At 54.7% G+C, this 27,838-nt stretch overlaps 3 protein-coding genes across 3 annotated transcripts; 1 reads left to right on the top strand and 2 right to left on the bottom strand.

The window, feature by feature from the left end:
* Window positions 1–3,158: 3,158 nt before the first annotated feature.
* LOC119105423 (longitudinals lacking protein-like) lies at window positions 3,159–5,780 on the bottom strand. Its single transcript, XM_037228888.1, has 4 exons — window positions 5,601–5,780; window positions 3,960–4,157; window positions 3,473–3,602; window positions 3,159–3,226 (listed from the first exon to the last, which is right to left on the bottom strand). The coding sequence occupies exons 1-4, from the start codon at window positions 5,778–5,780 to the stop codon at window positions 3,159–3,161; spliced, it is 576 nt and encodes a 191-aa protein (XP_037084783.1).
* A 7,211-nt stretch (window positions 5,781–12,991) lies between these two features.
* On the top strand, window positions 12,992–20,575 carry LOC119106318 (ethanolaminephosphotransferase 1). Its single transcript, XM_037229932.1, has 8 exons — window positions 12,992–13,089; window positions 13,445–13,513; window positions 15,693–15,888; window positions 16,325–16,587; window positions 17,105–17,280; window positions 18,028–18,208; window positions 19,042–19,227; window positions 19,642–20,575. Exons 1-8 carry the CDS (start codon window positions 13,030–13,032, stop codon window positions 19,702–19,704), a joined length of 1,194 nt encoding a protein of 397 aa, XP_037085827.1. The 5' UTR covers window positions 12,992–13,029; the 3' UTR covers window positions 19,705–20,575.
* A 3,974-nt stretch (window positions 20,576–24,549) lies between these two features.
* LOC119106357 (coiled-coil-helix-coiled-coil-helix domain-containing protein 7-like) lies at window positions 24,550–26,058 on the bottom strand. Its single transcript, XM_037229984.1, has 3 exons — window positions 25,903–26,058; window positions 25,160–25,259; window positions 24,550–24,769 (listed from the first exon to the last, which is right to left on the bottom strand). The coding sequence occupies exons 1-3, from the start codon at window positions 26,008–26,010 to the stop codon at window positions 24,663–24,665; spliced, it is 315 nt and encodes a 104-aa protein (XP_037085879.1). The 5' UTR covers window positions 26,011–26,058; the 3' UTR covers window positions 24,550–24,662.
* Between the last annotated feature and the right edge of the window lie 1,780 nt (window positions 26,059–27,838).

The following is a 27,838-nucleotide window of genomic DNA, read 5'->3' as shown; positions in this document are numbered from 1 at the left end:
GCCCGCTGCGTGACGAGCTCGTCTCGTCGGCGTCCGCCAGCGACGCGTCATTGCTGGCGTCGTCGGCGCCGAACGAGCCGCTCAGGCCCGGGTAGGCCGAGTCAGTGACGTTCATCAGCTCCTCCTCGCCCACCTCGGGGTGCGAGGCGCGGATGTGGCGGCGCAGGTTGTTCACCACCACCACCTTGAGGCAGACGGGGCAGGTGCGCTGGCGCGCCGGGTTCAGGCCGCCAGGCACGCCCGTCTTGTTAGACGGCTTGCCGGTGGCCAGCGGACTGTGCCAGTTCAACATGTGCCGCTTGAGGTGGCACCCGCGCAGCAGCTTGCGGCAGTGGCGACAGCGCTTCAGGTTCTTCTCGTGCTTGCGGCTGTTGGTGGGCACCGTCTCGCTCTCTCGCATGGCCGCTTCGGCAGACCGCTCGTTGATCTGGTCGTCCTCAGCCTCGAGCGCCTCCAAGCCCTCGGCCTCGGCCATGGCGTTCATCTCCTGGATGGCCAGCATCGCCTCGTCCTGCGCGCTCGGCTCGGCCGCCGCCGGCTCGTCCTCGGGCTCGTCCTCGCCGGCCGACGACGGGTCGGAGGCGGGCGGCGGCAGGCCGCGCTCACGCGCCGCCGCCCGGATGGCCGCCTCCAGGTCGAACATGTCCGTCAGCAGGTGCGAGTGCTCCGGGTGGACCTGCCGGATATGGCGTTTCACGTTGCAGCGCCACATGGTCTTCCAGCAGTACGGACAGTGCTTGATGACTTTGGCTTTGCTGACGGAGCCGGGCAGGACGGGTCGCGGCGCCGCCAGCTGGCTCGCCGTCTCGGCGTCCATCTCGTAGTCTGGGTGCGCCGAGCGCACGTGCGACCCCAGGTACTTTTTCCACATGACCTTGGCGCACACGGGACACGAGCGCTTGTAGGCGGCGTACTTGGTGTCCGCGTCGGCCGACTCGGCTGGCTCGTCGTCGTCCGGCTCCGGCAGCGGTTCGGGGTCGGCGCCGTCCAGCGGCTCGTCGTCCGACAGCACCACCGGGTCGTGCTCGACGCCGGCCGGCAGGCGCGCCAGGCCCGTGGCCGGGTCCACGCGTCGCTCGAACCGCATGCTGGGCTTCCACGGATGCATGACGCGCATGTGGCGACGCAGGTTGTTCTGGCGCATCTTCTTGTGGCACTTGGAGCAGGAGACGATCTGCGAGCCGGTCGCCGAGTCAGCGCCGTCGCCGAACACGGGGTGCGTCAGGCCCTGGGCCGGCTCCGGCTCCGCCTCGGAGTCGGCCGGCAGCTCCACCCTGGCTTTCTGCTGGATTACCTTGCCCGGATGATAGATGTCCACGTGGTAGGGCAGGCGGGTGCGCGCCATATGCTTGTTGCAGAAGTCGCACTGGATAACGTCCTCGCCGCACTTCTCCAAGTGGCTCGCCATGCTGGAAGACCAGAGGACCAGGCCACAGCGCGCGCACGGCTGCTTGACGCGGCCGAAGATGAAGCTGCTGCAGAAGTAGGACAGGTCTGGGTAGCGCTTTAGCATTTGCGACTTGAAGCGGCGGTTTTTGTAGATGGAACGGATCTGACGCGACAGCTTGCGGATCAGCTGGTCACCCAGCTTGGAATTTTTGTTGAGCAACAGCACGCAGACGCCGTGGTTGATGAGCAGGCTGGTGACGCGCGTGTGCACCACCTCGCGACACGCCTTGCACTGCAGCCGCATGCCGCCGTGAATCTTGGTCATGTGCTTGCCAAGCGTGCGCATGTTGACTTCGCGCGTGCAGTACGGGCAAAAGTAGCCGCGGTCGGGCAGGCTCAGCTGCCGCCGCAGGATGCGGTCCAGCAGCGCGCTGGTGCCGGGGATCAGCATCTCGTCCAGGTTGCCGGCGGCCGGGTCACCCGTCAGGGCCGGTACCACGTGCGTCACGCCGCCGCCCTCGCCGCCGCCGCCTCCGCTGCCGCCACCACCGCTGCCGCCGCCGCCGCCGCCGCCGCCGCCGCCGCCGCCGCCGCCGCCGCCGCCGTCCAGCTTCTCCAGCCGAACCACGCACGGGCTCACGGCTGAAACAGAGGGGCGCAGATGGCGCGTCAGAGCCGGCGGCGGCGGCGAGGCGGCGGTGACGGCGGCGGCGGCGAGCGGCGGCGGCGGAGAGCGGCGGCAGAGACGGAGACGGAGACGGCGGCGGCACGGATGGTGTCGCTGGACGATCCAGCGCAACAAGGCTCACTTGGGAAGCGCCCTGCTGTTCTGTCGGGGTGACCGGCGCAGCCCGCGGCTCAATCCCGGAGGTAATTACGCGCGCTCGAGGCCACCCTTCCGAGCCTGACAGAGCGATCGGCTTTTCCAGACCGGGCATCATCCCCCAAAGCTGCCGCGGTTTGTGCAACTTATCACTGCCGTTAACGTGAGTGGTGCGAAGCACTGACTGAATCAGAATCATTCGATATCCTAGCATCACCCACTATACCTTGACGACAGTATTCCCAACAATTTGTTCTACCCACCCAGCTCGCATTTCTTAGGAAAGCATGACCTTCGTGCCAAACATAACTTTCAGTTCCGTCCGGCGATGATTCCCGTAGACAATAACGCCCCTATGCAAGTTAAAACTGGACAAGATTTGCATGCGCCCGCACCCAGCTTAATGCACTGACAAAGCTCCCGCCCCGAAAAGGCTCCGAATGCTCCTCATTGCAAAAGTAATTTCGTCTCCAACACGAGTTCCACTGGCATGAGCCGATGTCGAGGCCATGATGCCAAATTCATTAGCTAAAAAAGAACTTGTGTGGCTGATAACGCCAGAAGGACGCCTGTCCCGTCTCAGCTTGATGAGTCCCTCCCACCAGTTACGACCATTCGCCTGCGCGACTATGCTGGTCGAAGTCGTCGGCCACCGCCAGTCGCTGCCGCGGTTCCCCTCGCCGCCAGCCATCCGTCACCAGTCAGCCGTGAACGCTCACGGGCTCGGCGCACCCTCGGATACACAGCCGGGACGTTTCGCAACGTGAAACGTCTCGGGTCAAATTCGGTAAAATGCGGAGCTCATAACATGCCCAAAAATCTGCTAATATTAACATACACATCACACGATAAAATCACACTTAATGCCAACTAGCGTAAGTGAAAAAACCCGAACGACGCCGCCCAAACCGGACAGCTTGACACCAGCATGGAACTGCGTGTCGCGCTACTCACTTTTTGGCGGCACGCGCGCTGGTCCCACCTCGACGAAGGAGCTGCCAGCCCTGAACCCATCTGCCGGCAACAACGAAAAACATTAAACAATGCAGACAGGTGCCCCGACACGGACCGAGACGTACACTTGCGGCCACAGCAACTATAATCATCGTCCACATCTGGCACCGACTGCTCCGAGCACCTGTCGCCTGCATGGCCACCTGGTCCGCACACCTCCTCCATGACCTCCAGTCCCGGGAGCCGTGAGACGCGGCCCGACGGTGTCCGCCCGGCTCCACCCACCGGTGGCGGCGGGCGCCTCGCGCTGCAGCAGGCTCAGGTCGTTGATGGTTGTCATGGCGACCGGGTGTCGGGCGGCGGGCGCCTCGTCCGGGTCGCAGGGCTCCTCCTTCACCACCACCTCCGGCTCCAGGTGGGAGGCGCGGCGGGGCTCCTGTGGCACAGGCACCGGTCACAGAGGTCACGGCCGGGTCACGGCCAGGTCACAGGGCTCCGTCACAGACGCCGCTGGCCGAAGCGCTCGCACGCCTAAAACAAGACGCCCGCCGGCGCGCTGATACCAGCGGTGGGCGCTGATGCCATCCAACGCTATCCAGATCTAACAGTCACGCTCTTAAAATTCCAGGGCATACCTCATTGGATAACCAGACTTCGCAGTCGGCTGATAGACGGCGGCGCGAGCCGGCTGCGCGCCTGCTGCGCGCCGCCCGAGCGCCCGCCAGCAGCGCCGGCCCTGGCCGGACGCGCCGGCCTGCCGTCAAAGGTCGTCAAGGTCGGCAGCGCCACTCACCGGCCGCGAGGAGGTGCCGCCCGTGTGCGCGTCGTCGGCCAGACCGCGCACCTCCAGCGCCTTGGCCGTCTTCAGGAAGCTGGGCAGGTCCTCCTCGGTGACGGTGACCTCGCCCTGGTAGATGAACGTCAGCAGGGCGGCGATGTCCTTGTACGGAATGTCGCGCATGATCACGATCGGGTGCTGGCCGGGGTTTGCCTGCCGACAAACAGAGGCGTTGATTGTGCGGGCAAAGCACGCGTTCAAGCCAACACGCTCAAGTGAAACCGCTGATGGGGCTTGCAGGCCATCAGCTAATTTGCAGGTCAATGTCATTTTCCGAGCCACGTAAGTTGCCAGGTGCATTTGCGAGGAATATTATGCAAAGACATAAGACAGTAGCAAAAGCCTTATTCTTCGTAGAAAAACCGGGAGGATGAAGATAAAGATACACTGAAATTTCGGCAGCATGCCTTTAGTGAAACAAATAACAGTAGTCTACCATTCGTTTCGATAGGCGTATTGCCGAAAATATCAGCGCATCCACATCTTCATCTCCTGGCTTTTCTACGAGGAATAAGGCTATTACTACTGTCCTATTTTCGGAGCTGTGTTAAGCCTTCTCGGTTGCGGCGTTACGCTGGTAACTTGTGCTTACTCACTGTCGCCGAGGGGCTGACACAGTTCATCTGGGGGTCTATAAACGTAGGACTGCGTCCGATCCCGCATAGCAGTTACGAAGTGAGAGTCAAGATGGACTGTGCAAGGTTTGGTTCGTACAGAAGGCACCATGTCTGGCGGGGTGTGCGAAGCCCAGCACGGACACGCCCGGGCGTGCCTCTCCCCCAAAACAACAGATTATTGCAAACAACCATTACCATCCTCTCTAGAACACACGTCCCATGGCCACCACTTTCGTTGAAACATATGCACCATCATGCATGGCTGTTTTGCAGGACTGCAATTCCACCTCAACTTTCCCCTTATTACTGAGGTGACACAATCACAACAATCACAGACCGAGAAAGTTGCATTATTCCAGTAGGAACCACAACACAAGATGCACCAGTCGTGTCGACATACGCGCACAGCAGGGGTCCACACTCGGCTCAAGAGCCGTTTACCCCTGGCCACCGGGCCAACCGATGCGTGGCAACATGGCAGAAGACAGAGTTCCCGATCTCTACTGCCCCACTGGCCCAAAACAGCAAACGACAGCACCATATGCTTTGGGATAGCTGACCTATGCATGCATTGCATTGCATTCACTATGTATTCACTAAGCATGTCTTTCAAGAAGACTGCTACAGGTCAGTTCAGGTCAAGTCACAGAGCTGTGAACTATCTCTGAGGGCATGTCCCGCAAGTTTTGCCGCAAATGTTCCATCTTCAATGAAGGTAAATTGAAAACATTGGACACAAAACGAGCATATAACGATGCTTTCCAAATACCTGGTTATCAAGTTACATTCATGACTTTTTCAAACTCAAATGGCATCAATGGCTTGTTGTGACCTACACATCACATGACAATGAAATGGTGAGGACCCTGCTTCCTCCACTAACAGCAAATGAAGTCATTCCCACTTGACTTAGACCCCCAAACCCAGGGGGGAGGCAGATGGCCCAGCTGCCATGGCGCCGCTCCCTGCCGCCGCGCACCTTGAGCAGCTGCTTGAAGTGCGGACTGGCCACAGAGAGCACCAGCCTGTGGCAGTGGAGCACACGGCCCTGGCACGAGATGGTGAGGTCAGTGAGGTCGCCGTCGTCCAGACACTCTTTCATCGAGCAGGCGAAGCTGGGCAGGTGGTTGTCCCAGCGCAGCAGCAGCTGGGACCCCATGGTGGTGACTGCAGAGTCTGTCAACCAGGAGAGGATACTGTACAGATGCCAGCCAATCGCTGCTGATGCGCTAGGTAAAATACGGGATACCTGTGAATAACTCTGAACAACAACAATTGTCAATCTAGGCACGCTATGGTGTCTTGCTTGTCCGAACACATAGGCATATTTTTCTCAAATGGACCTATGACATATGTTGCTCAGTGGTGATTTTGTGCTGCATACCAAGAATCCAAAGTGCAGCCTGGAAACAGACACTTTCCCACACTGCCTAACAGCATGGGCAATTGGCTCTGCTGCTGGACACATACTACACCATCAGTATCATTGATGCTTCATTAAGATGTCACTGTATTGATCAGCATGACATATCTCAACCAGTACTTCCATGTGTCCCTACATTATCCGAATGTCTCAATACACATATAGAATGCTGTGAAAACAAGAGCAAGTTTTGACAGCTTTGTGCGATAGACCTGAATCTGACATCAGCAAAAGCCATGGTTTGAGTAGTTTGTCTGAAGGCCCAATGTTCTTTTGAAAAGCTTTTTGCGGATCTTTATGTTTTTGCCTGCAAATTGCTGAGGATAACCTTGAGCAGAAGAGATGAAACTGTCTGATGGCCCATTGAATTACAAAAAAAAAACTTAAACCAAACTGGCTGATGAAGACCGGGCTTAACCACTCTGCACCAGTCTTCAGCATCCGTTACCTAAAGCCGTCGTGCACTAGCGACTTTCCCAGTTCCATGTCTTTCCACATGTTCCTTCCATTTTCGAAAAAGCTTGTCTTCATTTTGTTCCAACTGGATATGGTGGATAAATGATGCATCACACCATTTGAATGTGCATTAGCATTCCAGACAGCATACCACACTGCAGGTTCCATACCTTGGACTGGCAGCCTTATTACCCTGAACTGGCAAAAAGGTAATGCATACTAGATTGCTTAACACACATCCAAGTACTGGAGGGTAGAACTAGATACATATTGTGTGACCAATTTGTGTATACATTACATGAAAGCCTTCTCACAGGAGGTACAATACAAGGTACAATCTAAGGTCCTGTTCACAAAATGTTCTGTCTGAACTTGCTGTGCCAGCTGGACCATGATCACAGCTGCAGCAGTGGTTCCACATTCCAAGGCCACTCGCCAGTTGTGCAAATTCCAGCACATATCGCGAAGTGGGTCACTCAGTCATTCTGCGGAGCGCAGACCGCATGTTCGTGCTCTATCAATGCCATCAAGTGACCGTGTCCTATCGGTGTTATGTGTTACAGTAGGCCACGCCGAATCATGCCCACGTCATGTTCCTCTACAGGGTGGTGGCAAAGGGGTCGTGCGACTGAGCTCTGAGCGAGACGTGAGGGGGAGCGGGGGCAGTGAAGGGTGTTGTACTGTGTGGTGTTGAGGGTGTGGCATACTGTTTGCTGGCAGTGAGGCCGTGGTATCAGGCTAATGCACCAGTTCTGCAACCCTCCAGTGATGTTAGATGAACTAGTCAGAAACTATGCATTTTCTGGTGGTGGCCAGTATGCACACACATTTTTCTTACAAACAGGGTAATGGTACCATTTTAAAAGCAGCCTAGAACTCACATGATTCAACTGGCATTAGCACAAAGACCAGGTTTTGACTTATTATACAAAGAAAACCTTTCACTAGTGATAGCATATCCTGGCTTGGGCACCCTTGCACTGATGTGGTATATGATTCAGCACCAGCTAAACCAGCAAAACATGGAGATCTTCCAAGTGGGTTTGGAGGACTGATCCTATCCTCTATCTTGCAAAAATGTGTCAGATATTTGGCCACCTTTTAGCACTTCTTAGGACCTACTAGTTGAATAGCTGTGTCAGTGAAAAGAACTTCTAGATTTTGTAGAGGCTCAGGGCCTTCTTGCCAGGCTTACTCTTGAGCTGGCAGGGTTTCAACTTTGGATGGGTCCTTCCATGCATCTGATGGAATCCTGTTAGCCTCTAAGGCCTGATGCCAGCAATTTAGGGTATCATGTAGCAAAGTTGTTATCTCCCACATGCCTAAATACTTGACTGTTTATTCTGATGGTTTCCTCTATGCAGGTCATCTGTACTCACTGCAATTTTAGGGGGACAAAAGGTATGCTTGTCTAGAAATGCTAGAATCAAAGAGCTGGGAGAGAGGGCTGAGTCCCCTAACTTACTGAACAACTAGAGCCATGAGAGAGGGCTGAGCCTGTGGACTACCCCAAAAATAATTTTTCTCCCCACAACTTGGGCAAGCTGCTAAAGTCCATGTTTAGTCCTTAGCAAACTGCAAGGGGTCAGTTGCCCCTAGTCTCTCCACTGGTGCTGGAGCTACTCCAGACCACCAGCCAGTCTTAAAAAATGCATGGCAGATCTACACAAGATCTTGTAAAAGTGGGGCTGGGCTAAGAGCTTACATTTGAGACAGCTTATGAAAATTTGAGGGCAGGAACATCCTAACAGGGACAGCTCATGGCACTGTGGAGTAGGTGCAGAATTAGCATATAGCTTGAGTAGAACAACAGAGTGCACTCTGCTGCATCCAAAATCAAGGAGTTACAATCTGTAGAAGCAAGAACAGCCAGCAGCACAATAGATGATGACGATGATTTGGGTTTTAAGACACAATGGCTGTCCTGGTCATATAGTAACAAATGTGTCACATCAGTCGCAACTCCATCACAGTTGTTTTACGTACTGCCATATCATTTTATGCACACTCTTTTTGTCCGGTCATACACATTGTTACTAACAGAGCACCTGTGGCAACAGATCCACCATGACATTCAAACACAAGACAAGAGGTGTACATTTGTTTGTGCTGAACAGGTCAAATAAAAGATAAACCAGCCACATTAAGACTGACTCTCAGACAGCATAACAGCGTGCTGGCTGCACAATTGGGGCAGGATTAGATCTGCCCCAATCAACTGGCCAATGAGTCCAAATAAACATCTTTCTGGGTAAAGAAACTCCCTTTGGCCTGGGCAGCCCCGGAATGCAGGACTTCTTGGAATACAGAAAGCACCCATGAATAAATACTTCCATGCCAGGTTCACTCCCTTGGAGTTGGAACCAGGCAACCCATCTCCAGCCAGAACTGTCTAAGGGAGGGGAGAGACAAAGCTGAACTTTGAAGGAACTTCTGAAATTTGAACCATTTTTTGCAAAATCGCCCAGCATCTCGGAAACCTGTGGCTCAGCCCATGCCCCCCACCATGGCTATGTCCCTGTTAGGGACTAGTACTTCATAGAACTTGCATATTTAATAATGAAAAAACATGTCAAGACCACATTTAACTGTTTGAGCATACTACTTTGGGGCCATTGTTATCATGTGCAGGGTTCGCAGGCACCAGTCAAGGGCCAAATGGGGGGCCGACCAAAGAACACCGAACCAACCTCAAGGACTGGAGGTCAGAGATTTTGCTTCCTTCATCAAGTTCTGGCGAGCACTTTGCTGAATGAAAAACCTTTACGACTTCGCTGTACTACAAAAACCCTAGTAATGGTTTCATACTCTTCATAGATACAACCCGATCGTAACCGCTAGCCTCACGCCCGTCCACCACGCCGGAGATTTCTAAGATGGCGACGGCTCCCAGCCAGTTCCTGATGATGTTGCCGGTGCTTCCATATGAAGGCTCCGAAGTCAACAACCTCTGCCCACTCAGCACGTTTTAGGCCTTGTGAAATGATGAGTCATCAGCAACCGGCATCTAATTGGTAGCGGTGAACCGTTTGGCCAATCTGAGCATATTAAAAAAAACGACGTGTGAGCAAAGACGAAATATTAAGAAATAAACATACAGCGCGGATGGACGAGACGGCATGAAGTAAGTGGTGCATCTTAGCGGTCAAAGACGTCACAACTATTACTACAAATATTGAAAGAGAACCACTACGTTTTCTACTAGAATGTGGGTATTTTGATAATTACCACTACGCATGTAGTTCTCGAAATCAGTTTGTATGTCGTCCACAAGCTGAAGTTTGGAATTCGGGCAAAAGGTGTAGTAACTGAATAGAATAAGGGAAAGACGCGACTTCAACCTCATGGATCAGGGAAAAATAGCGCGAGGAACCACTGGCACGTAGACGATACCGGTGGTACTAACCGTAAGTTCTCATTCAATGTGCCCTAGTTTACATGGTGAAATGGTGTTTTCGGCCCCTGTCCCGAGTCACTGCTTCGGCCACCGCTGTGTTGTAGGATATATTTGTCCTTTCTACGGTATAAACAGCAATATTGTCACCTACAATACTCAATTAAGGGAAAGGGCAATCCATAACAACCTAAACGATTGGAACACTCTTCCACAACCGGTCGTGTCGCCGACCTCAGATGAACAGTCCAAGTCTAGGCTTGATATGCACTGGGCTGACATCATGTACGACTGAATCTTCCCATAATTTGAGACTGTTTGGTTACCGGACCGGGAGCCTCAAGATGGGGATCTACAGGCATAGTGTTCCTTTATAATTCTCGATCGCCATAAGGTAAGGTAAGGCAAGATAAGGAGTTTACCAAATGCAAGAAAAGGATTTGCCGTACTGTGGGGCCGAAAACATCAATTGCTTGTCTCGCTCCTGTTGTGAGTCGCCGGTTCCGGCGCAGGTGGACGGCAATTGTGGCTGTAAGGTTTCATCCAGTTTCAGACGCGTTGCAGCGTTGGGTGAGGGGTGGTGGGATAGTGGGCGCGAGTGCAGTTGGCGGAGGGCTGGTGCGGTGGAGACCTTTAGTTGATGTGATTTGAGGGTGACAGTTCGTCAACAGATGAATCCAGGCAGGCACGAAAGCAGTAAGTATAATGCTCTCTAGTGGATATCGTCACGTGAGGATGCGATGGAACGTTGTAGGGTGTGGCTGGAATGTTTAGTGAAAGATTGCTTGAATTGTTTAAATAATTTGGTCGCTCTGCGTCATGGTAGAATCGATCCACCTATCACTCAGATCTGTCAGACCTATTTGTCTCTTCAAGCCAGTCTGCAAGATGTACCCTCTGAGCCAGCCACCTATGGGGGTCGTTGGTGCACTAAACCTAACCGTGCTAGGTTTAGTGTTAGTGAACCTAACCTGTGTTAGTTAGGTTCTAAACCTAACTAAACCACATCCTGTGTGCTTAACTTAAGCACGGTGAAATCGTGCTGAACCTCTTTTTGTTATTGTTCAAAGTGCATGGTGTTTTAGGGTTTTTCAGTTTCTTTTTGCAGTTGGCAGGTTTGAGAGTACTTCTATGGCAAATGCTGGATATGATGTTTTCTCACACCATGGTCTATGTCTGAACTGTTATGGGTCCTCCAGAATCAAGAGCATTTCAGTCAGTGAGGTCTATGGATCTGTAGTAGTTTTTGGTCTTAGAACTATGACTTATCTTTGTGGCTGCTTTGATGAGTATAATTTTTGAACTCCATGTTGTGTTTCTTGGCATCCTTTGTGTGCCAACAAGGCAATTTATGCATCATGATGTAGACACTTCTGAGCTCTCTGCACTCTTGTATCTCAGATTTCACACTGACAACTATAACAAGGAAAAGTGCTTGTAGATCAAGTTCACTAGCTCAAGAGATGAAAGACAGGCCGGGATGTGGTGGTGATGCAGGTTTGGTGTAGACCGAGCTTTTGGATTCAGTTTAATGAAATTTGGCTGATATTTGGAAATTTCCCTTTTCAGATATGTTTGTTAATAATAAAAGCACACAACAATGGAGGAAAAAAACTGCTGCTTCTTTGAGTGTCATATCAACCTGCCAGATATTTTGTCGCAGCTGAAATTTATCTATTCTTTGGTCTTGACAAACTCCACAATTTTGAACCACATCATCAGCAATGTTAAAGTCAAGAATATTCAGCACTGGCACAATGGGACTGACACACAAGGGGGGGGGGGGGGGGCAGTTGCCCTCCTGCTGGCAGCAAGAGAGGCAAGAGTATGTCTTTGCCCCCTCAAAATTTTAGGGGGCTCCTTCTGGTCAAACCAAAGGGCTCAGGTTATGCAGGTTTAGATGAACTAGAGAGTACTAAATCAGGCTCAGAAAAGCTGTTTTGTGCATTAAGAGGCCAGTTGTCTGGTTCATAAGGCTGGCATTATTAATTGTGTAACTCATGGTCTGGAACAGAGGGCCCAATTTCATGTTGAGGAGCCCCTTTGCTATCTCAGGAATCTCTACTGTGCATTAGGAGGCACTTTCCCAAATAAGGAGGTGCCCTGTATGTGTCAGGAGAGGACCCTCTTTTTGGAACAGGAAGCACTGTTCATGTATCAAATGATGGCAGCTCCAGAACAGGACACTCGGTTTTGGGATGATTAGATCCTTTGCCGAATTAGGAAGCCCCTTGTTGTTGTTCTTTATTAGAGCTTACAGGCATGCCAACTGTGATTGTCATTTGGTGCCCAAGGAAGCCCCCTTCTGAATTGGAGGGATCATGTTCTGGATCAGAGGCATTACATGCATCAGGAGACTCTTCTGTGGAACAGAAGGCCCTGCTTTGGAAAAGGGAGGCCTTTGCTGGTTTGAGAAGATCCCTGCATTAATCAGAAGCCATCTGTTCTGATTTTTTTTTTGTGTTTTTTGGACATCTGTTGACACAGATATGTGCAACAGTTTGATCAGGGAAGATATGCATCTAGTGTTCCCTCTGTTCCCTGAATGTCACATTGGCCAGAAGGCCCCTGGAAAATATTGCTCTCTTGAACTCAAAATATGTAGTGTTTATAATATGTTTGTAATCATGTCATCTCCCCTTCCTCAGGCTGTGATGGATAAGTGTGAAGAGTGTACATTGTTGTGAGGGCAATATACTTTGACCAGAAAAATGAGTTTGCTTTTAAAAACTGTGCGAACAATGTGAATGTGAAAACAATGCGAAAGCATGTAGTTTTGTGAATGCTGTCTGTGTAAGGTATTAAGCCCACCTTCTGATGGATTATGCTACAGCAGAACTGATTATTATTCCAGCAGTTTTGTTGTTGCATGATGGGAGTGCTTCATTGGGAAATCATCTGAAATATTGTGGTAAGAATCTGTTTGCCTGAAGAATATACTGTTGCCATGTTGTGTGCAATGGTTAACAACAAACATGAAAAGAGGTTGGCAAGAGTTGTTAAGGTTGCATCCCCAATTCTAATCATATTCACTGTTCCAGGTGCAAAGAAGAGAGTGCCAAGGGCATCAGTGCAAGAATCTCAGTGTTCCTACTGGTTGTCTGTAAAACTGAGCTAGTCTGCAGTGGTTGGGCCATGCTGTTCAATACTAAGTATTTGAGGCATGAACACATCACAGGATTTGAAAACTATAAGGTTAATACAGAATGGCTTTTTAGTTCCATGAGATGGTTGCTTTAATGTTAACAAACCAGGGTGAAGGAAAGCAGCTTTATCTGTTGGACTGATCACTGGTCTGCTGGTTTTTGTCATGTTTCATTGATGTTTGTATGGTGTTGGGTCGTGGTGAGAAGTTCCACTGAGATATTTCATCTGCATTTGATCTGTGCTTGCTTTTGAAATGTTCATGGTCATTGGACATCTCATGAGACATCTGCAATGGACCCTGGCTTTCTGTCTCATCAACATCGCGGGTTTTCGCCTCCTACCCTTTGGTGCTCATTGATCATCACTATGCTTTAACTGCAGCACCTTCTTGTGATGTTTCCAGTATAGCTCCATTGACACAAGTCCTCTTAGCAACTATGTGATGCACCCTTTCTGGAATGCAGTCGTCAAGGTAAGCTATACAGTGTCATGCTTTGTTACCCTTTGAGCATTGCTGATAAAATCAGTGATGGTGGAGGCGAAATGCTGAGAATATTGTGATTGTAGTTGGTCTCGACCCCTTTAGTAGATTGTCGCAAAATGTGGGTCACCTGATTTCAGAACCCCTTTATTTTCGACCTCAGTATGCAAGTGCTTTATCTGATTAGGTCAACCCACTTCTAAATTCTCGTCCACTCAAGTCCACACGCTACAACCGCGTGGTTTGGTGCTCCGTTCTCACGCGGTGTGCGCTAAATGTTCGGCTTGGGGTTCTGATCATGGGAAATAGTTAAATAGTGTGGTTTTGATGGAGTAATTGGTGGCATACTGCGACTTCAGGCGGCCCTGATCTGTGCGCGTCGGAAGCTTAGCAGTGTGGTTGACGTGATAATGGCCAGGGTGCGGCTAGTGTGGAATAAGCCCTTAATCTTCAGCTCTGGTGCTTAAGGATGGAAGTTCCTGGTTTAACTGTGGTAATGTCATTCCATGGGCATCTATCCACTCTACATCATCAATGTTTGCAAACAACATTATTGAAGTTGGTGGACAGTTTGTGCCATTGTTGGAATTCGTGTGGCGAGTCTGGTCAGTAGCGGCCCGTCACCGCGCGGGCGGCCCGTCGGACCCGAGTCCAAGCGGCCCCCCGGCGGGCCCGGACCCTGCTCCCGCCGGGACGCACGCACCGCTCGATACCGTCGGGCGCGGCGCCGAGCAGCCGCCCCTGCCATGTGACTGCCGGGCGCTGCCGAACCCGCCACCGGCACGCTGCCGCCCGCCCCGCCCCGCACTCATGACTGTGAACTCCGACCCTGGGGCGGCGCGGTCCAGCCGTCTTGGTCAGGTGTCCTGCACATTGTTAAAGTGCGGGCGCGATCGCGCGGGATCGTGTGCCCGGAAGTCTAAGCGAAGAGTTAAGGTTCGCGCTTGAAGGTCGGTTTAGAGCAACTTGCCCGTCTTTGTTAAGCTTCGCGCCACATTTGTCGTCGCACCCGGGTGCCACCAGTCAGCATTTATCGGACAATTATAAATGCTTAATTCTTAATCACCCAACAAGGAACACATTTGGTACGTTAATAACTACGTGCTCCTCTCGTGCGGCTTACCTCAGCTGCGTATTCCTTTGATTGTTTATCGCCGCTCTCATCGGTCAAGGTTATCGCGCAGTGGGTCTCGGACCAGGGTTTGGCTATCCTTAAAAAACATGTGTGGAAGACAAGAACGTATGTTTATAATGATCGCGCGTTTCGTATAACTGCGCAGTTCGGACGCGCCTGGTTTGAAGAAATTGCAGATCAAGCAGCGTTGAGCTGTCTGTTATGTCGCTCGTAAAAAAACGCTGCACATCAGATGTGATGCGAATTCTCGTGCTCACTCACTGCTTTGTTTTATCTGATGGATGATATCTAAAATGATGCATATATATATATATATATATATATATATATATATATATATATATAATATATATATGCGAAGCCTTAAATTTGATAGTACGAACAATTTCCTGCCGCAGAGTTTGGATTGCGCTTCTCGCTAGCGCACTGTGTTACGTACGTGCGTACTTCGCCGCCTACCTGGCCCGACTTTTTGGACAAATTTTGCCCCAGCGTAGTGGATTCCCGTGGTACTGAGGTATCTTCATCGTCTCAGGCAGCACCATATATAGCCTTCCGGCGTAGCGGGTGGATCGGGGATAACCATGTTGCGCCCAGACGAATCGTTAGTATTTCAGGCCTTTACACGTGTGAAACGTCTTGCCATTTCTCTGTCCGCCGAAGGGGATTTGTCGGCTGTCTGTTCCGTAATCCCCTGCGTTGAACTTGGTACGCAGTGGGTTTTCGGGATTTCCCGGTATTTGTGCTTATCGTCAGGTGGTAAAACGAACATTGTCACTTTGCCGGTATGGTCGCCGCGTGTGTGTTTCGGTGGCCGATGGCAGCCGTTTGTGTTCCGCTGACTGACGGCCGCCGTGCGTGCTCCGGTGTTCGATGGCCACCGTGTGTGTTCCGCAGGCCGATGGCCGCCGTATGTGTTCCGGTAGCCGATGGTTGCCGCGTGCGTGCTCCGGTGGCCGATGGTCGCCGCATGTGCGTTCCGGCAGCCAATGGTCTCTGCGCGGCGGTCTGAGCCGGCGGCGCGTACCATTCCAGATCTGTCCGCGTAATGTGGCGCCGAACCTGCTTACGTTGACGGGCTTCCTGCTCACGGTGGCCAACTTCGTCATGCTTACCGTCTACGACTACTACTTCGTGGCGTCGAGCACGTCCAACAAGCCGGCCGTGCCGGCCATCCCGCGCTGGGTCTGGCTGGTGGCCGCCATCAACCTGTTCCTGTCACACACGCTCGGTACGGCCGACTGCCGGCGGCCGACCGTCGCCATGGAGACCGATTGATGTCGCCCCAGCGCCACCGGCTATTTGCGGCCGGCGCCTCGCGAACATGGGTTGTGCTCGGCAACGTTCGGGGATTTGAGCTGATATGTTAGCCTATGGCGCGATTGTTGGCTCGGGTCTCTATCAACTCCTATAAACCCCTATAATCATTCATTGAGATTAAGGGAGTTTATGCCTGACTTTTTGCAGTTTCGATCTTGGTTTGGGATATTGCCAACCGTGCGCCTCGCCCCCCCCCCCCCCCCCTCCCGGGGCGGAAATATCCCCGTGTGTGCGCCTGACAACCAGCTACCTCCACCACCGCCCACGGCGTGCGTCGAGCGCCGCTGCGCCGCTCCTCAGACGATGGCGTGCGTTGGCTGACCGGCCTTGCCTCCCTCTGTGCGCAGACGGCATTGACGGCAAGCAGGCGCGCCGGCTGGGCGTGAGCGGGCCACTGGGCGAGCTGTTCGACCACGGCCTCGACTCGTGGACCTCGTTCTTCATCCCCATCACGCTCTTTTCTGTATTCGGCAAGCTCGAGTACAGCATCCCGTCGATCCGCATGTTCTACTGCATGTGGAGCGTGTGGATGTGCTTCTTCCTGTCGCACTGGGAGAAGTACAACACGGGCCTGCTCTTCCTGCCCTGGGGCTACGACGTGTCACAACTGGTAAGAGAGCGAACATAGGAGGCCCGTTATGTCCACTGGACCCGCCCTGCCCCGCCGTTGCTCTGAATAGAGGGGGTGACAGGTCTAATCTACGATCCCTTGATATGTGCTAATGATATGCGCCGATGTTTTGCAGTACAGGTTTTGTATATGTTGTCAGCGTGTCCCAGTGCTCACTGCTTGATATGTTTCGACCGAAGAGGGTACGATGTCTGCCAGCCCGTCCGTCAGGTCGTGGAGTATGCTGGCTAACATGCCGTCTCGTGTAGGTCGTGACGTGCGCAGCGTACCACCGCCCATTAGGAATACCGCGACGTAAGGGAGCGGATCCGTGGGCCGCATGGTGACCTCCCTGTCAACCCTGGCGCGACTCTCGCGTGGGTCGTGACGTGCGCAGCGTACCACCGCCCATTAGGAGTACCGCGACGCAAGGGAGCGGATCCGTGGGCCGCGTGGTGACCTCCCTGTCGACCCTGGCGCGACCGACCAGCCCTGCCCCCTGCCACGCCGCCGCCAGGGCATCCTGGTGCTGTACCTGGTCACGTTTTTCGGCGACTACACGCTGTGGAAGTTCGCGCTGTACCGGGCGGCGGACGGCACGCCCGTGATCACGGCGGGCGCCTCGTTCGAGATCCTCATGTGGCTGGGCACGCTGGGCACCAGCTTGCCCATGACGCTGTGGAACGTCTACAAGTGAGTGCGCGGTCCAGCGCTTGTCCGCGGCATCTGGCGCGGTGAGGCTGCTGAAGAAGTTGTGTATCAGCCTGTTGAGATGGGCGGCGGAGCGCTCCGACCTCAGGGCGATGCTACATACAGCGCCGCTGATGTCACGACGAAGCCCCGGCGTGGTGCCGCGGTATGATCGCGCCACTTCCGATGAAGTTTGGGCGTATTGTTTGGCCCGTGCTGACCTGCTGCAGTGCTGTCGGGACTCGACGTCGGTCCGCCGCTGGGCGTGGCGGAGCGTGTGACACTTTGAGACGTGCCGTGCCGTTGTTGTTCAGGCGTGCCTTATCGGTGTTAATAAGCCGCTGACAATGACTCGAGGCGGCAGCGTCTACAGCGGCAGCGTCTCTCGGGCCGTCGTCGGACTGCGGCAATCTCTCCGACTGGGTGACGCCCCAGCGGAGAGGGTGTCGTAAAAACACGACGTTTAACGTGGGATCCGGCTTCACGAATAAACGGCAACCAGCGGCCGACCGTTCTATGATGGGCGACAACGGATAGCTGTGCTTCGATGGCGCCTCCCCCCCCCCCCTCCCCCGAAACAGGAAGATGTCACTGACGGCGCCTCCCTCTGACAGGGTGCGTTCTGGCGGCACTGACGGCACCTCCCTCTGACAGGAGTGCGCTCTGACAGCGCCTCCCTTTGACAGGGGTGCGCTGTGACGGCGCCTCCCTCTGACAGGAGTGTGCTCTGACGGCGCCTTCCTCTGACAGGAGTTACCGCGACGGTACGGGCAAGGGCCGCAGCCTAGGCTCCTCGCTGCTGCCGCTGCTCTCGCCGGCCATCCTGCTGGTCATCACTTCGCTGTGGGTGGCGTTCTCCCCGTGCGACATCATCAACACCGACCTGCGGCTCTTCAGCTTCACCATCGGTGCCGTGTTCTCCAACATCTGCGTAAGTGGAGGCACGGCTTGAGTGCAGTGGTCATGCTGTTAACGAGTATAGCTGCAACTGGAATGTGCCTGTGGCCTGTCGCACGCGGCTAGTTGCAATTGTGAAGGCATGGGGCAGAGGGGTTCGTGCCGGGGATACGGATGCGTGCGAGTCCAGAAACCTCAGGTCAAAGTCAGAGGCTGGCCGTGCTTAGGGTTTAAACGGTTTTTGCTATGCATGTCACGTGTAGCTGTGACATTCCTGGGATGCCAAAAAATGGCTCCAGCCATGGCAGCCGATGCGTGGGATAAACGATCAAAATTGTTACCCCCGCGAGGTCAGTTTTTTACTTGTTTTTTTCGGTGAGACAAGTGGGGGTATTCTACGCGGGCGTTTAGCTTTGCTGTGAATGCGGGAACAGTTCATCTTATCACCGTTGGGTGACACGCTATTGTCCCCCAGTTCTAACTCGGAAATCCAACGGCAAAAGCCATGTTTGTCATTGTTACAAATGCAAGACATGGTTTTTCACTCCTTGGTGGTACAGCTAGTCTCTGGTCTTGAGTTGACATAACGTGTGTTTTTATCTTGTTTGCGGTGTATCCGTTCTGTGTTGTTGCAACATGCAGCACCATCCGATGGCTTGTAGCTGGAGGTGTTGTCTTGTTGCACTCCATAATAACCCAGTTGTTTCTATTTTGGCTGTTTTGTTCCAGTACTCTCGGATCGTTTCCCAGTCTGCACTGATTTTGTTCCGCTGCAGCGCTGCCTGGCCGTCTCTCCGTCCGTGATTCTGCTCCGTTGCGCCGTCTTGTGATCTCCTCCGAACCTGTACCGGTCTCGTTCCGTTCCAGTGTCGCCTGATCGTGGCGCAGATGACCAACAATGACGTACAGGCGCTTAACAAACTGCTGGCGCCGGTGGCGCTCGCGGCGGGCGTGGCGCTACTCGCGCCTTCCACGACGCCCGCAGAGATGGCAGCACTGTGGTCGCTGGCTGTTTTCGTCACGATCGCTCACATACACTACGGAGTGTGTGTGGTAAGTTGGACGCCACGGGTTGCACCGATGCTGGCTTAGTGGGCTACGCTTGCCCTGAGCAGCAGTGCTCACATTAGACATTCCATGTGCTAATGGATGAGGGGTATGACCCAAAGAAGCATGGCGCGTGTTGGAATGTTAAGGTGCGGGAGGCATGCTTTTTCATCACAATCATTCTTCCCTCTGTTGATGAAACTCGCGACACAATTGTAGAATTCCTGGCATCGAGTGCCGTCTTTCACCATCTTTCGACCATTTGTTTGTCGCAGTATTTCGCTGGTTACGGTAAATCGCGCAATAATTGTCAGGACTGCAGAATGGACGTGGCCTGATCTTTCGCTGCCAGCAGCCAACCACGGCGATCCGCGGCGTGCGTCCTCGACACCGGCGCTGACATCGTGTCTCTGTCGGCAGGTGCGGCAGATGTGTCACCACTTCAACATTCCGGCGCTGACAGTCAAAGAACGGACCGATTGACTATTAGCCGACGATGCCTGAACGCTAGAAGATTGACATTGGCGCGCACCGGCCGGTCACAGCCGACCGCAGCGCCCTCTCGCTCCGAGCGCGCCGGGGTCGCGGCCGGTCGGCGCCACCGCCGCCCACCGTGTGGCGACACGGACCGAGAGGGAGGGCGCTGGCGGCCACAGAAGACCGCGCTGTACCTCGCAAGCCGGTCTTAAACGTTTGAAAACACTGCAACAGTTTTGGTTATGTTGACTATCATTCGATTGGGTATCCGAATTACATTGACTTAGTGGGGAGCAGATATCTGGGATGCTTAAATTTGGTGGGATTTATGTGATCCGGGTAGTTACCGAGTGTGCGACCAATCTTATCATTTCGTATGATAATCTTCTGGTGTTCGGTATCGTCCGGACCTTTGATTTTAGCCTGGAGCTGACCTGGCTTGATTCGGTACGCTTAGTATCGATTCGAGCCCATTTGAGCTCCCCGTGTTATGTGCGTTTCTAGTCGCCGGGCGTTTCGACCCTCCACTGCAGCTTGTCTGGGGTCGAAAGGCGTGGAGTGTGGAAACAGGTGACGCGTTGCGTCAAGTTTGTGAGCGAGTTCCCGATCGATCGCCATCTCCGAAAGCCAGCAGCATCGCCCACTGCAGGCCCAGATCATCTTACCTCTGCTCCCATCGAAGCTTTCATGCTTGCCTTCCAATCATATAGCGTGGAAAGACATCCTGTCAGGGCAGTTTCAGGTGATCGTTCGTTTGAGGCTGATCACTATTCGAGGCTTATATATTCACTGTTTTAAGTTATCATTATTCGCTAAAGGTTTTAAACGTTTCATTCGTTTAACGGCGCTTTCAGATACTCCTGTTGTTAACCGAAGTTCCATCCGTTTCCTCCGTTCTCTGGAGCTTTGGGATGTTCTTGCCGGCCTTTGATGGTTTGTGGCATCCTAAGCTATTGGTGCAGACGTCGGCACTCTTTGGTGGTCAAATTTTCTCGTACTCTGATTGCAGTGCTCCCGTTTCTGTCGCGTTTCGGTCCGCTGGCGACGGTATGCAGACGTTCCTAATTGTCGCGCTTCGCGACTCTCCACGGTCAGTGTGCTTTGTCCAGCTGGCAGACCTGCCGTCGGGTGCGGTGTCTGGTCCTGTGTGTCACGCCTGCTCCTCGCGGGAGTCGATCAGCGCGGGCCGGCGCCGCCTGCTCGGGCTGAGGGGCTGCCCGCAGCTCCCCGGCGCGACGGGCCGGTAAGCCGCGCCTCGGCCTGTGGTCTCAGCCGTCGCAATTGACCGGCCCTGGCGCTGGAGTCGGTGGGAAGCGCTCCAAGTGCCAGACGCACCCGTCTTTGTCCGTTTAGAGGCAGGATGTTCGGCGAGTCTAGGTCTTGATGCTGGAGTCAGGATCAGCGGCGAAGTGATAGTCTCGCGGCATGAATCTGCGGGCAATGTCGCAGTGATCGAGGTTGTGTAATTCAATATTTGGCTGCATTGTTTTCTTTTAGCATAATTTCTCAGGGCCGAATTTTCCCGGTCTCGCCTCTTGTGTCCTTCGTCCTGTTTGCTGCGTAAGATTTATTCTACTCTTTCGCCTGAGGCTTCATATCAAACAAGTGCAGGAAATACTTACTGGATTCGCGCATGAAATGGGTATATTGTATTGTTTTGCAATGTTTCATGTTCGTCCTCGCGGACTTTAAATGTTTTGTTCTACTCACAGTACGGGTGCTTATCCTACAAATTTGTTCCATTAGCTCGTGACTTACCGCATAATTTGGGACGCCCGGTCCTTGACTACGTCATTTTGGACGGCTGTTCGGTTTGCGCGTCCAGTGAGTCCGTTCTTTGCTTCAAACTTGTGCCGTTTCCTAACATGTTCTCCCACAATCGTCGCCGAGCCGTGCACCGTACGGGGAGTGCGCGGCGCGTGTGGGCGACACCACTCTCGTACGGGGAGTGCGCGGCGCGTGTGGGCGACGCCACTCGGGTCCAGTTGTGAGCCGCTGGCTTGGTGCGGTCGAGTGGGAGGACCCCATGGGCGGCGCACCCCACGCCGCACGCCCGGCCGGCCGGCCGGCTCCACCCACCCCTCGGAGTCAGCGCGGCCCGACGCGGCTCGGCCAAAGCAGGGACCGCCGGCCGGGTGAGGGTGACGCTCGGACCGGCCGTCCGACCGACCGTCCGTCCGTCCGTCCGTCCGTCCGTCCCCCGGCGACTCCCGGACTCCCCTCCCGGTCGGGCCGCGGCCGCGCGCCCCGCCCCGCCCCGCCCCGTCGTCGGTCCTCGATCGCGTGAGAGGCGCTCGCTGCCGGCGCGGCGGGCGGGGAGCAGCTCGCGCCGACGGTCGAGGGCAATCAACCCACCGACGGCTGGGCTGACCTGGCCGGTCAGCGTAGGTACTTATTCACCTGTCGGTTACCCGCCGATCGGGTCTCTGCGGGTCTTCACCCGCGCGTTTACCCCTGGCCCCCATACTTCTGTAGCGTATCCGCGTGGTGCACAGCTCAACTGGACGAAGCCACATTTGATCCAGTCCATAACCAATGGAGCGACGAGCTCAATGCGTTACGTTTGTCTGTGCCGTGTATTTATTAGTCGAATAATCTGGTGGCAAATGTGTTTCTCCTCTTCCGTCGTCGCTCCTGAACACGAGCTCGCTGACGTGCCTAGAAATGTCATGTCGGCGTGCCTTGCTTTGGGCCAGTTGGTCCGTGCGGGGCTATGGCATGCCCGCCAATGCACGGGGTGAGAAGCGACGAGGTCTCCTCCGTGTTTCGGAGACCGGCCGGCTGCTGGCGGAGGTGGGCGCGGGCTTCAGGGCCCGCCAGACCGATGGATGAGGTGACTTCGGGGACAGCGGACCTCCTTAGAGGCCACGCTGTCGTCCCGCGGCGACGTAGGGCACGCCGCGTACGTCTGACCGCAAACAATCTCCCCCGAACCGTACCCAAGGTGGCGGCGCTCGTCTCGTTCCCTGGAGCTCGAGCTCTCGCCCACGCACGGTGTGTCTTCCCTCGTCCTTTCCATCCGGCCGGGGGCGCCCCAACAGCCCCGTTCTTCGGCTTGGTCCCTCAGTGATCGCCGAGCGCCGGCCCTCCTCCCCTGCAAACAGCTCCTCAGAAGCCGTGCTCCTCTCCTCCTGGGGCCGCGTCTGTACTCGCAGATGCGGTCGGTCAGGCTGCGCTGGCCGGCCAGGGCGTGATATGTGGACACAGCGGCCGGCCGCCCACCGTGCGCTCCGGCGTCGGCAGGCGCTGCAGGCGTGTCCAGTGCAGTCGCGCTGGACGGGACCCGCGTTACGTACCCCGCGGCCTCGCGTCCGTCCGGCGCCGGGCCCTGACCATGGTCTCCCGCGAATGCGACGTTTGTATTGTGTGCGACCGACAATGAGTAGATGTTCACACCCAACGATGTAATACAGTTGGTGTACATGACCGGTGTGTGGTGGCGCGTCCGGCGGGCGGGGAGACGGGCGGAATGTTGCTGCCGGACTCTGCGGCAGTGCGCCGGCCAGACTGCAGCGGTCCGCGCCAGCACCCGCACACGCCGACGGCGATGACTCGCGGCATGGGAGGCCATTTGTCGGAGATTCTTCTGGCAATAACTTGCTGATGTACTCGTGATGCGCCAGCCCGCAACGCTGAGGTGGTAGTCGGCATTCAGGCTCGCTGGTTGTAGCCGGCCGCTCTGTGTGGCGGCGTGTGGCCCGCCACACCCTGCCACACACACCACACCTAGGCAGACGGAGGCGCCGCGAGCGCCGACCGGCGCGGTCCGGAGCCGCCGCACGCGCCAGGGGCGCGCCGGTGTCGCTACTGCGCCGCCCCGCTCGGCAGCGAGCCGTCGCGCTACTGCTGCACGGCCCACCTGCGCCGGGACCAACTGGCGCCCGTGCCTCGGCGCCCGCTGACCGCACACGCCGCCCGCCCTCTCGTGGTAAATGTGACAGGTTATCGTGGCATGTCGCAGATGATGTGGTCTGTTGATTAGAATGCCGTGGATTGCGACGTCCGCAACAAGCTGAAGTATGCCTTAAAACAAGTGGAGAGCAGGGGTTTTTAGGTGACACTCGAGCGGCCATTCGGCAGGGAAGTGTGCTGATCCCCCTGGGGCGGCATCTGGTTTTTCACGGGGTTTCCTGCTCGCATCGACATGTGACGTCACTGAACGAGCGATACATGAACCATCACCCGACCCGACGCGAAGTGCTACCAGCCGGCACGCCACTTTCAAGCCTTGCGTTATTTGTACCAAAACGCCAAGTATGGATATAAAGGCGTGCACGTAGTGCCAATGCTGCACCCGCCCAGGTGGGCGGTGCTGGCGTGGGCACAGCTGCCGTACCATAATATCACGACGAGCAAGTCAAGAGAATGACCTATAGCGAAATCCACGAAAAGGAAACTGTGTGTGTGTGTGTGTGTGTGTGTGTGTGTGTGTGTGGTGTGTGTGTGTGTGTGTGTGTGTGGTGTGTGTGTGTGTGTGTGTGGTGTGTGTGTGTGTGTGTGGTGTGCGCGCGTGGTGCGTGCGTGCGTGCGTGCGTGCGTGTGTGTGTGTGTTGGTGTGTGTGCGTGCGTGCGTGCGTGCGTGTGCTTGCGCGCGTGCGCGTGCGTGTGTGCGTGTCATTGGGGCTTCACGACACACTCAGCTGTTGGGGCTATATGGCGTTGCCTGCCTCTCACCCTGGCACGAAGGGCGGGCACCGCGGGGAATCGAAGAAAACTAGGTGCAGCCGAATAAATACCTCAACAGCAGCTGAATACACACAACAAAGACGGCCACATCAGAATCGCGCACTAGTCTGTCACGGTGGCTACATGACTGGTCTCCGCTAGCCCCAGTTCCAAACAGCCACAAAGTTGTGATCTGTACCAAACGCATGTATTCTATCACACCACGCGTTCCATGCTCCACAATCATCAACCACAAGCAGCCTGCACGACGCCGCGCACCTTCCCGCGAATCCCGTATACTATAAATGACCCTTGGAGAGGAACTCCTTTTTGATGGCGGCCCTCTCCTCGGGGGGAGGAAGTTCCGGCTCTAGGCCCTCTTTCCGGCGTCGCCTCCGCACCTCCCTCCCGCCAGAGAAGCCTGTCGTCAACACTTCTCAGCACACCTCCCTGCCGCCTATCGTCAGCGCGCCCCAGTACCTCTCTCCGTGTCTGCCCGTCAGGCCGTCGCCTACGCTAACCGCAAGAGCTACCGCCATTGGTGGATCTGGGAGAACATCAATCGCTCGCAATCGCTCAGTGCGTTTGTCACGGAAGGTTGCCGTATTTGGGCACGAACGGGGCAAAAAACCATTGACAGGACGAGCTTCGGACCACAGAACTGGACCATAGAACATGGAACGAGTACCGACATAGCAAGGCAGATACTACTGCTGTACTGACGCGAGCTAACTAAGATAGCCAGCATCAGGAGCGGACCAATCGTCACATCAGCGTCAGACGGCGTAAGAGCTTACCCAGAACCTCTTGCACGCATTGTAATTGTTCATGTGTAATTGACACTTCTCTTTGTCGTAACCTGACTTGTCCATGCACTTTTGAACCTGGCTTTGCTCCTGCAACAACAATGCACACATACTTAATAGATGACTTTCATGTCCAACACCGGTCCGACTTTGCCAAGCAAGTGGCTTAATCATGACTGCGTTGCTTGGATCTCCCGTGCCATAGCTCCCCCCCCCCCCCCCCCCCCGCCTGCAAACTTTTTAAGCAGGTGCACATTTGTCGCTATCCCTCACACTAGCCCGAACTACATTACAACGTCGTTTTGTCAGCGTTATACAACCAAACCATTGACGCCTCTGGCGCGGGGCCAACACATCATCACATTCCGCGATTTGGACTCATTCTTTATCTAGCATCCAACAGGTTTGTATACAACGTCATATACCAGGCCTTTACACGATTTTTGGTAACACACGGCACGCCCGAATGAGAACAAACACTAGTGCGGCATACCCTCAGGCAAGCAGGTAATTGTAAAAAGTCCACGGGTCGCGGATCAAAATGCTCTGCGTTATGGTCTACCAAAGCGACGCATGAAACCGATTACAGCAGAACAACGGGCATACAGGGGGGGGGGGGGGGCATCCAGCACGCCGACGGACAAATAAGCCAGGTTTCAGACCAGCAGGCTCATCACCATGCAGCGGGTCGGAGTCGACGTGAGCAGGGAGGGGGGGGGGGGACGCTGCTCACGCTCAGGCAGGGGTTGTTGAGCTCGCTGATCTGGGAGCCGGCCCGGATGTTCCGCTGCCGCTCGGCCTCATTCGTGGCCTTCGGCAGGTTGCCGGCGTTTCTGTTCATTCCGGACTCTGCCAGACGGGGTCCTGCGGCGCGCGGCGCAGAGCTGCGTCAAGAACGGCTTTGACTGCACGCACTAACGCTGTAGGTACACTACATGGAAGTCATCTGCTGTCCTCCGTGACGTGCTGTAGGCCATCAGCATGAACGAAGGTGCAGGCCAACTGGGTGCATTCTAGAGTTGCTGCACGCCATTCTTGAAACAATGCGTGATTTCAAAACTTAATATGCAATCATCAGAGTTTGCATCACTAAATGTTAAGTGTTAATTCATCTATTCAGCACCACAGAAGACTAGCTAGCTGGCCAGACCCGCACAATGTATACCTCATAGCATTTTTTAAAAACAATCAAGCCCAAATGGTCACAGATCCCGCCGCTAAAAGAGCGGTTCAAGTGTAAAGTAGACTTAAACCACCAACCTGACGATGGGACTACCCTGGCGGCAGCTGTTCTCCCGACACGAGGCTTGACGTCCTCAAACCACAATCTGAATTGCAATGCGACCAGAATAGCCCACGCGATAAACCGGATTAAACGCCTGGGGTATAAACACTGCCGCTAGGGGGACGGTCGCAAGGCTCCCGGAGGGTTACCTCCCCCCCCCCCCCCCCCCGAGATGATCCCTCTACATGAGCCCAATCCATCTAGTCAGGCGCTGCCCACGGCTAGTGTGATCCGCCGCAGTCACGCTCATCACGGGGGCCACGGAAGGACCTCTGCAGGACAACAGGTGGCGACGCGTGCCCGGTAGCGGGTACGATGCATGGGGCACGCATGACACCACGTCTAGCAGTGCTGAATGCTGCCTGCTTCCGTGTTGATGCTCGCAACACCGAGCTCGGGGCATTCCAGCTCACCACGGCAGGGATGTTCGCGAACTCCGGCGGCTCATGGACAAACCCAGGATCGAATACCAAAGCGACACCCTTCGGGTAATCCCGCCACTTCCACCTCAGCTCCAATGGAATTCCCACTACTTGGTCTGCAGATCTCGCGATCCAAAAATGATCTCGCCAGGCAGTGTTGCTTCAGTTCGTAAGGGATAGAGCGCATAGACCCAAGGGCAGCGAATAGGGGAGCGGGGGGTGGGGAGGGTATCTCTCCTCAACCCTAGTCAGCATTTAAAATTAACCCTATGACGCCGCGAGGAAAGAAACGATGCAAAATCACGCGACCCCCTCCCTGCCTCCCTTCCATCCCCACCGGGATTCCTCCGACGCTGCATCAACCACGCAAGAAGTCGGTGTTGACAACTCCGGAAAACTACACTCCAGAACTCCAGCCGCGACCACTGTACCCGGTGACATCTCGATTGCAGCAGCTGTTTACCAAACTGGCGCTGCAAACTATTCGTTTCGTAAGTGTCTGGCTGCCTGCGACCGTTACATCCAGCACATACCCTCTTAATCACCGCCGTGCGGTTCACAGCAGCCGAACGCTGCGCTTCTGGAGGCAGCGTTCCGTGAATACAGCGACGCCGTGGAGGAAATGGCGGGCAAACCGTGGGCTCCGGCCCACGGAGTGCTGGTCACGTCAGACCGGCCGCCTTCCGGGAAATCCCAGCCGATTGAAGCCTCGCGCACAAAACACAAACGTAGAACCGCTTAACGAGAAAACATTATGAAATCCGGTTATCCCCTGCAACATTACCTTTCGGTACATACGTAGAAAGGTGTGACATCTCTTGATTTATGTGGTACGCTTTGTGCACAGTCCTCTGTTCTTTACGCTGCAATGTTTCTGTAACGTCCTCACTCAACAAGGATCCATGGGGGGCTGGTACCAGTATAATGTATATATATATTATAATATATATATATATATATAT

This window comes from Pollicipes pollicipes, unplaced genomic scaffold (assembly GCF_011947565.3).
Source record: "Pollicipes pollicipes isolate AB1234 unplaced genomic scaffold, Ppol_2.1 Scaffold_6138;HRSCAF=7277_pilon_pilon_pilon, whole genome shotgun sequence".
Taxonomy (NCBI): domain Eukaryota; kingdom Metazoa; phylum Arthropoda; class Thecostraca; order Pollicipedomorpha; family Pollicipedidae; genus Pollicipes; species Pollicipes pollicipes.
The sequence above is the reverse complement of the archived record's forward strand: the minus strand, read 5'-3'. Positions and strand labels throughout refer to the sequence as shown.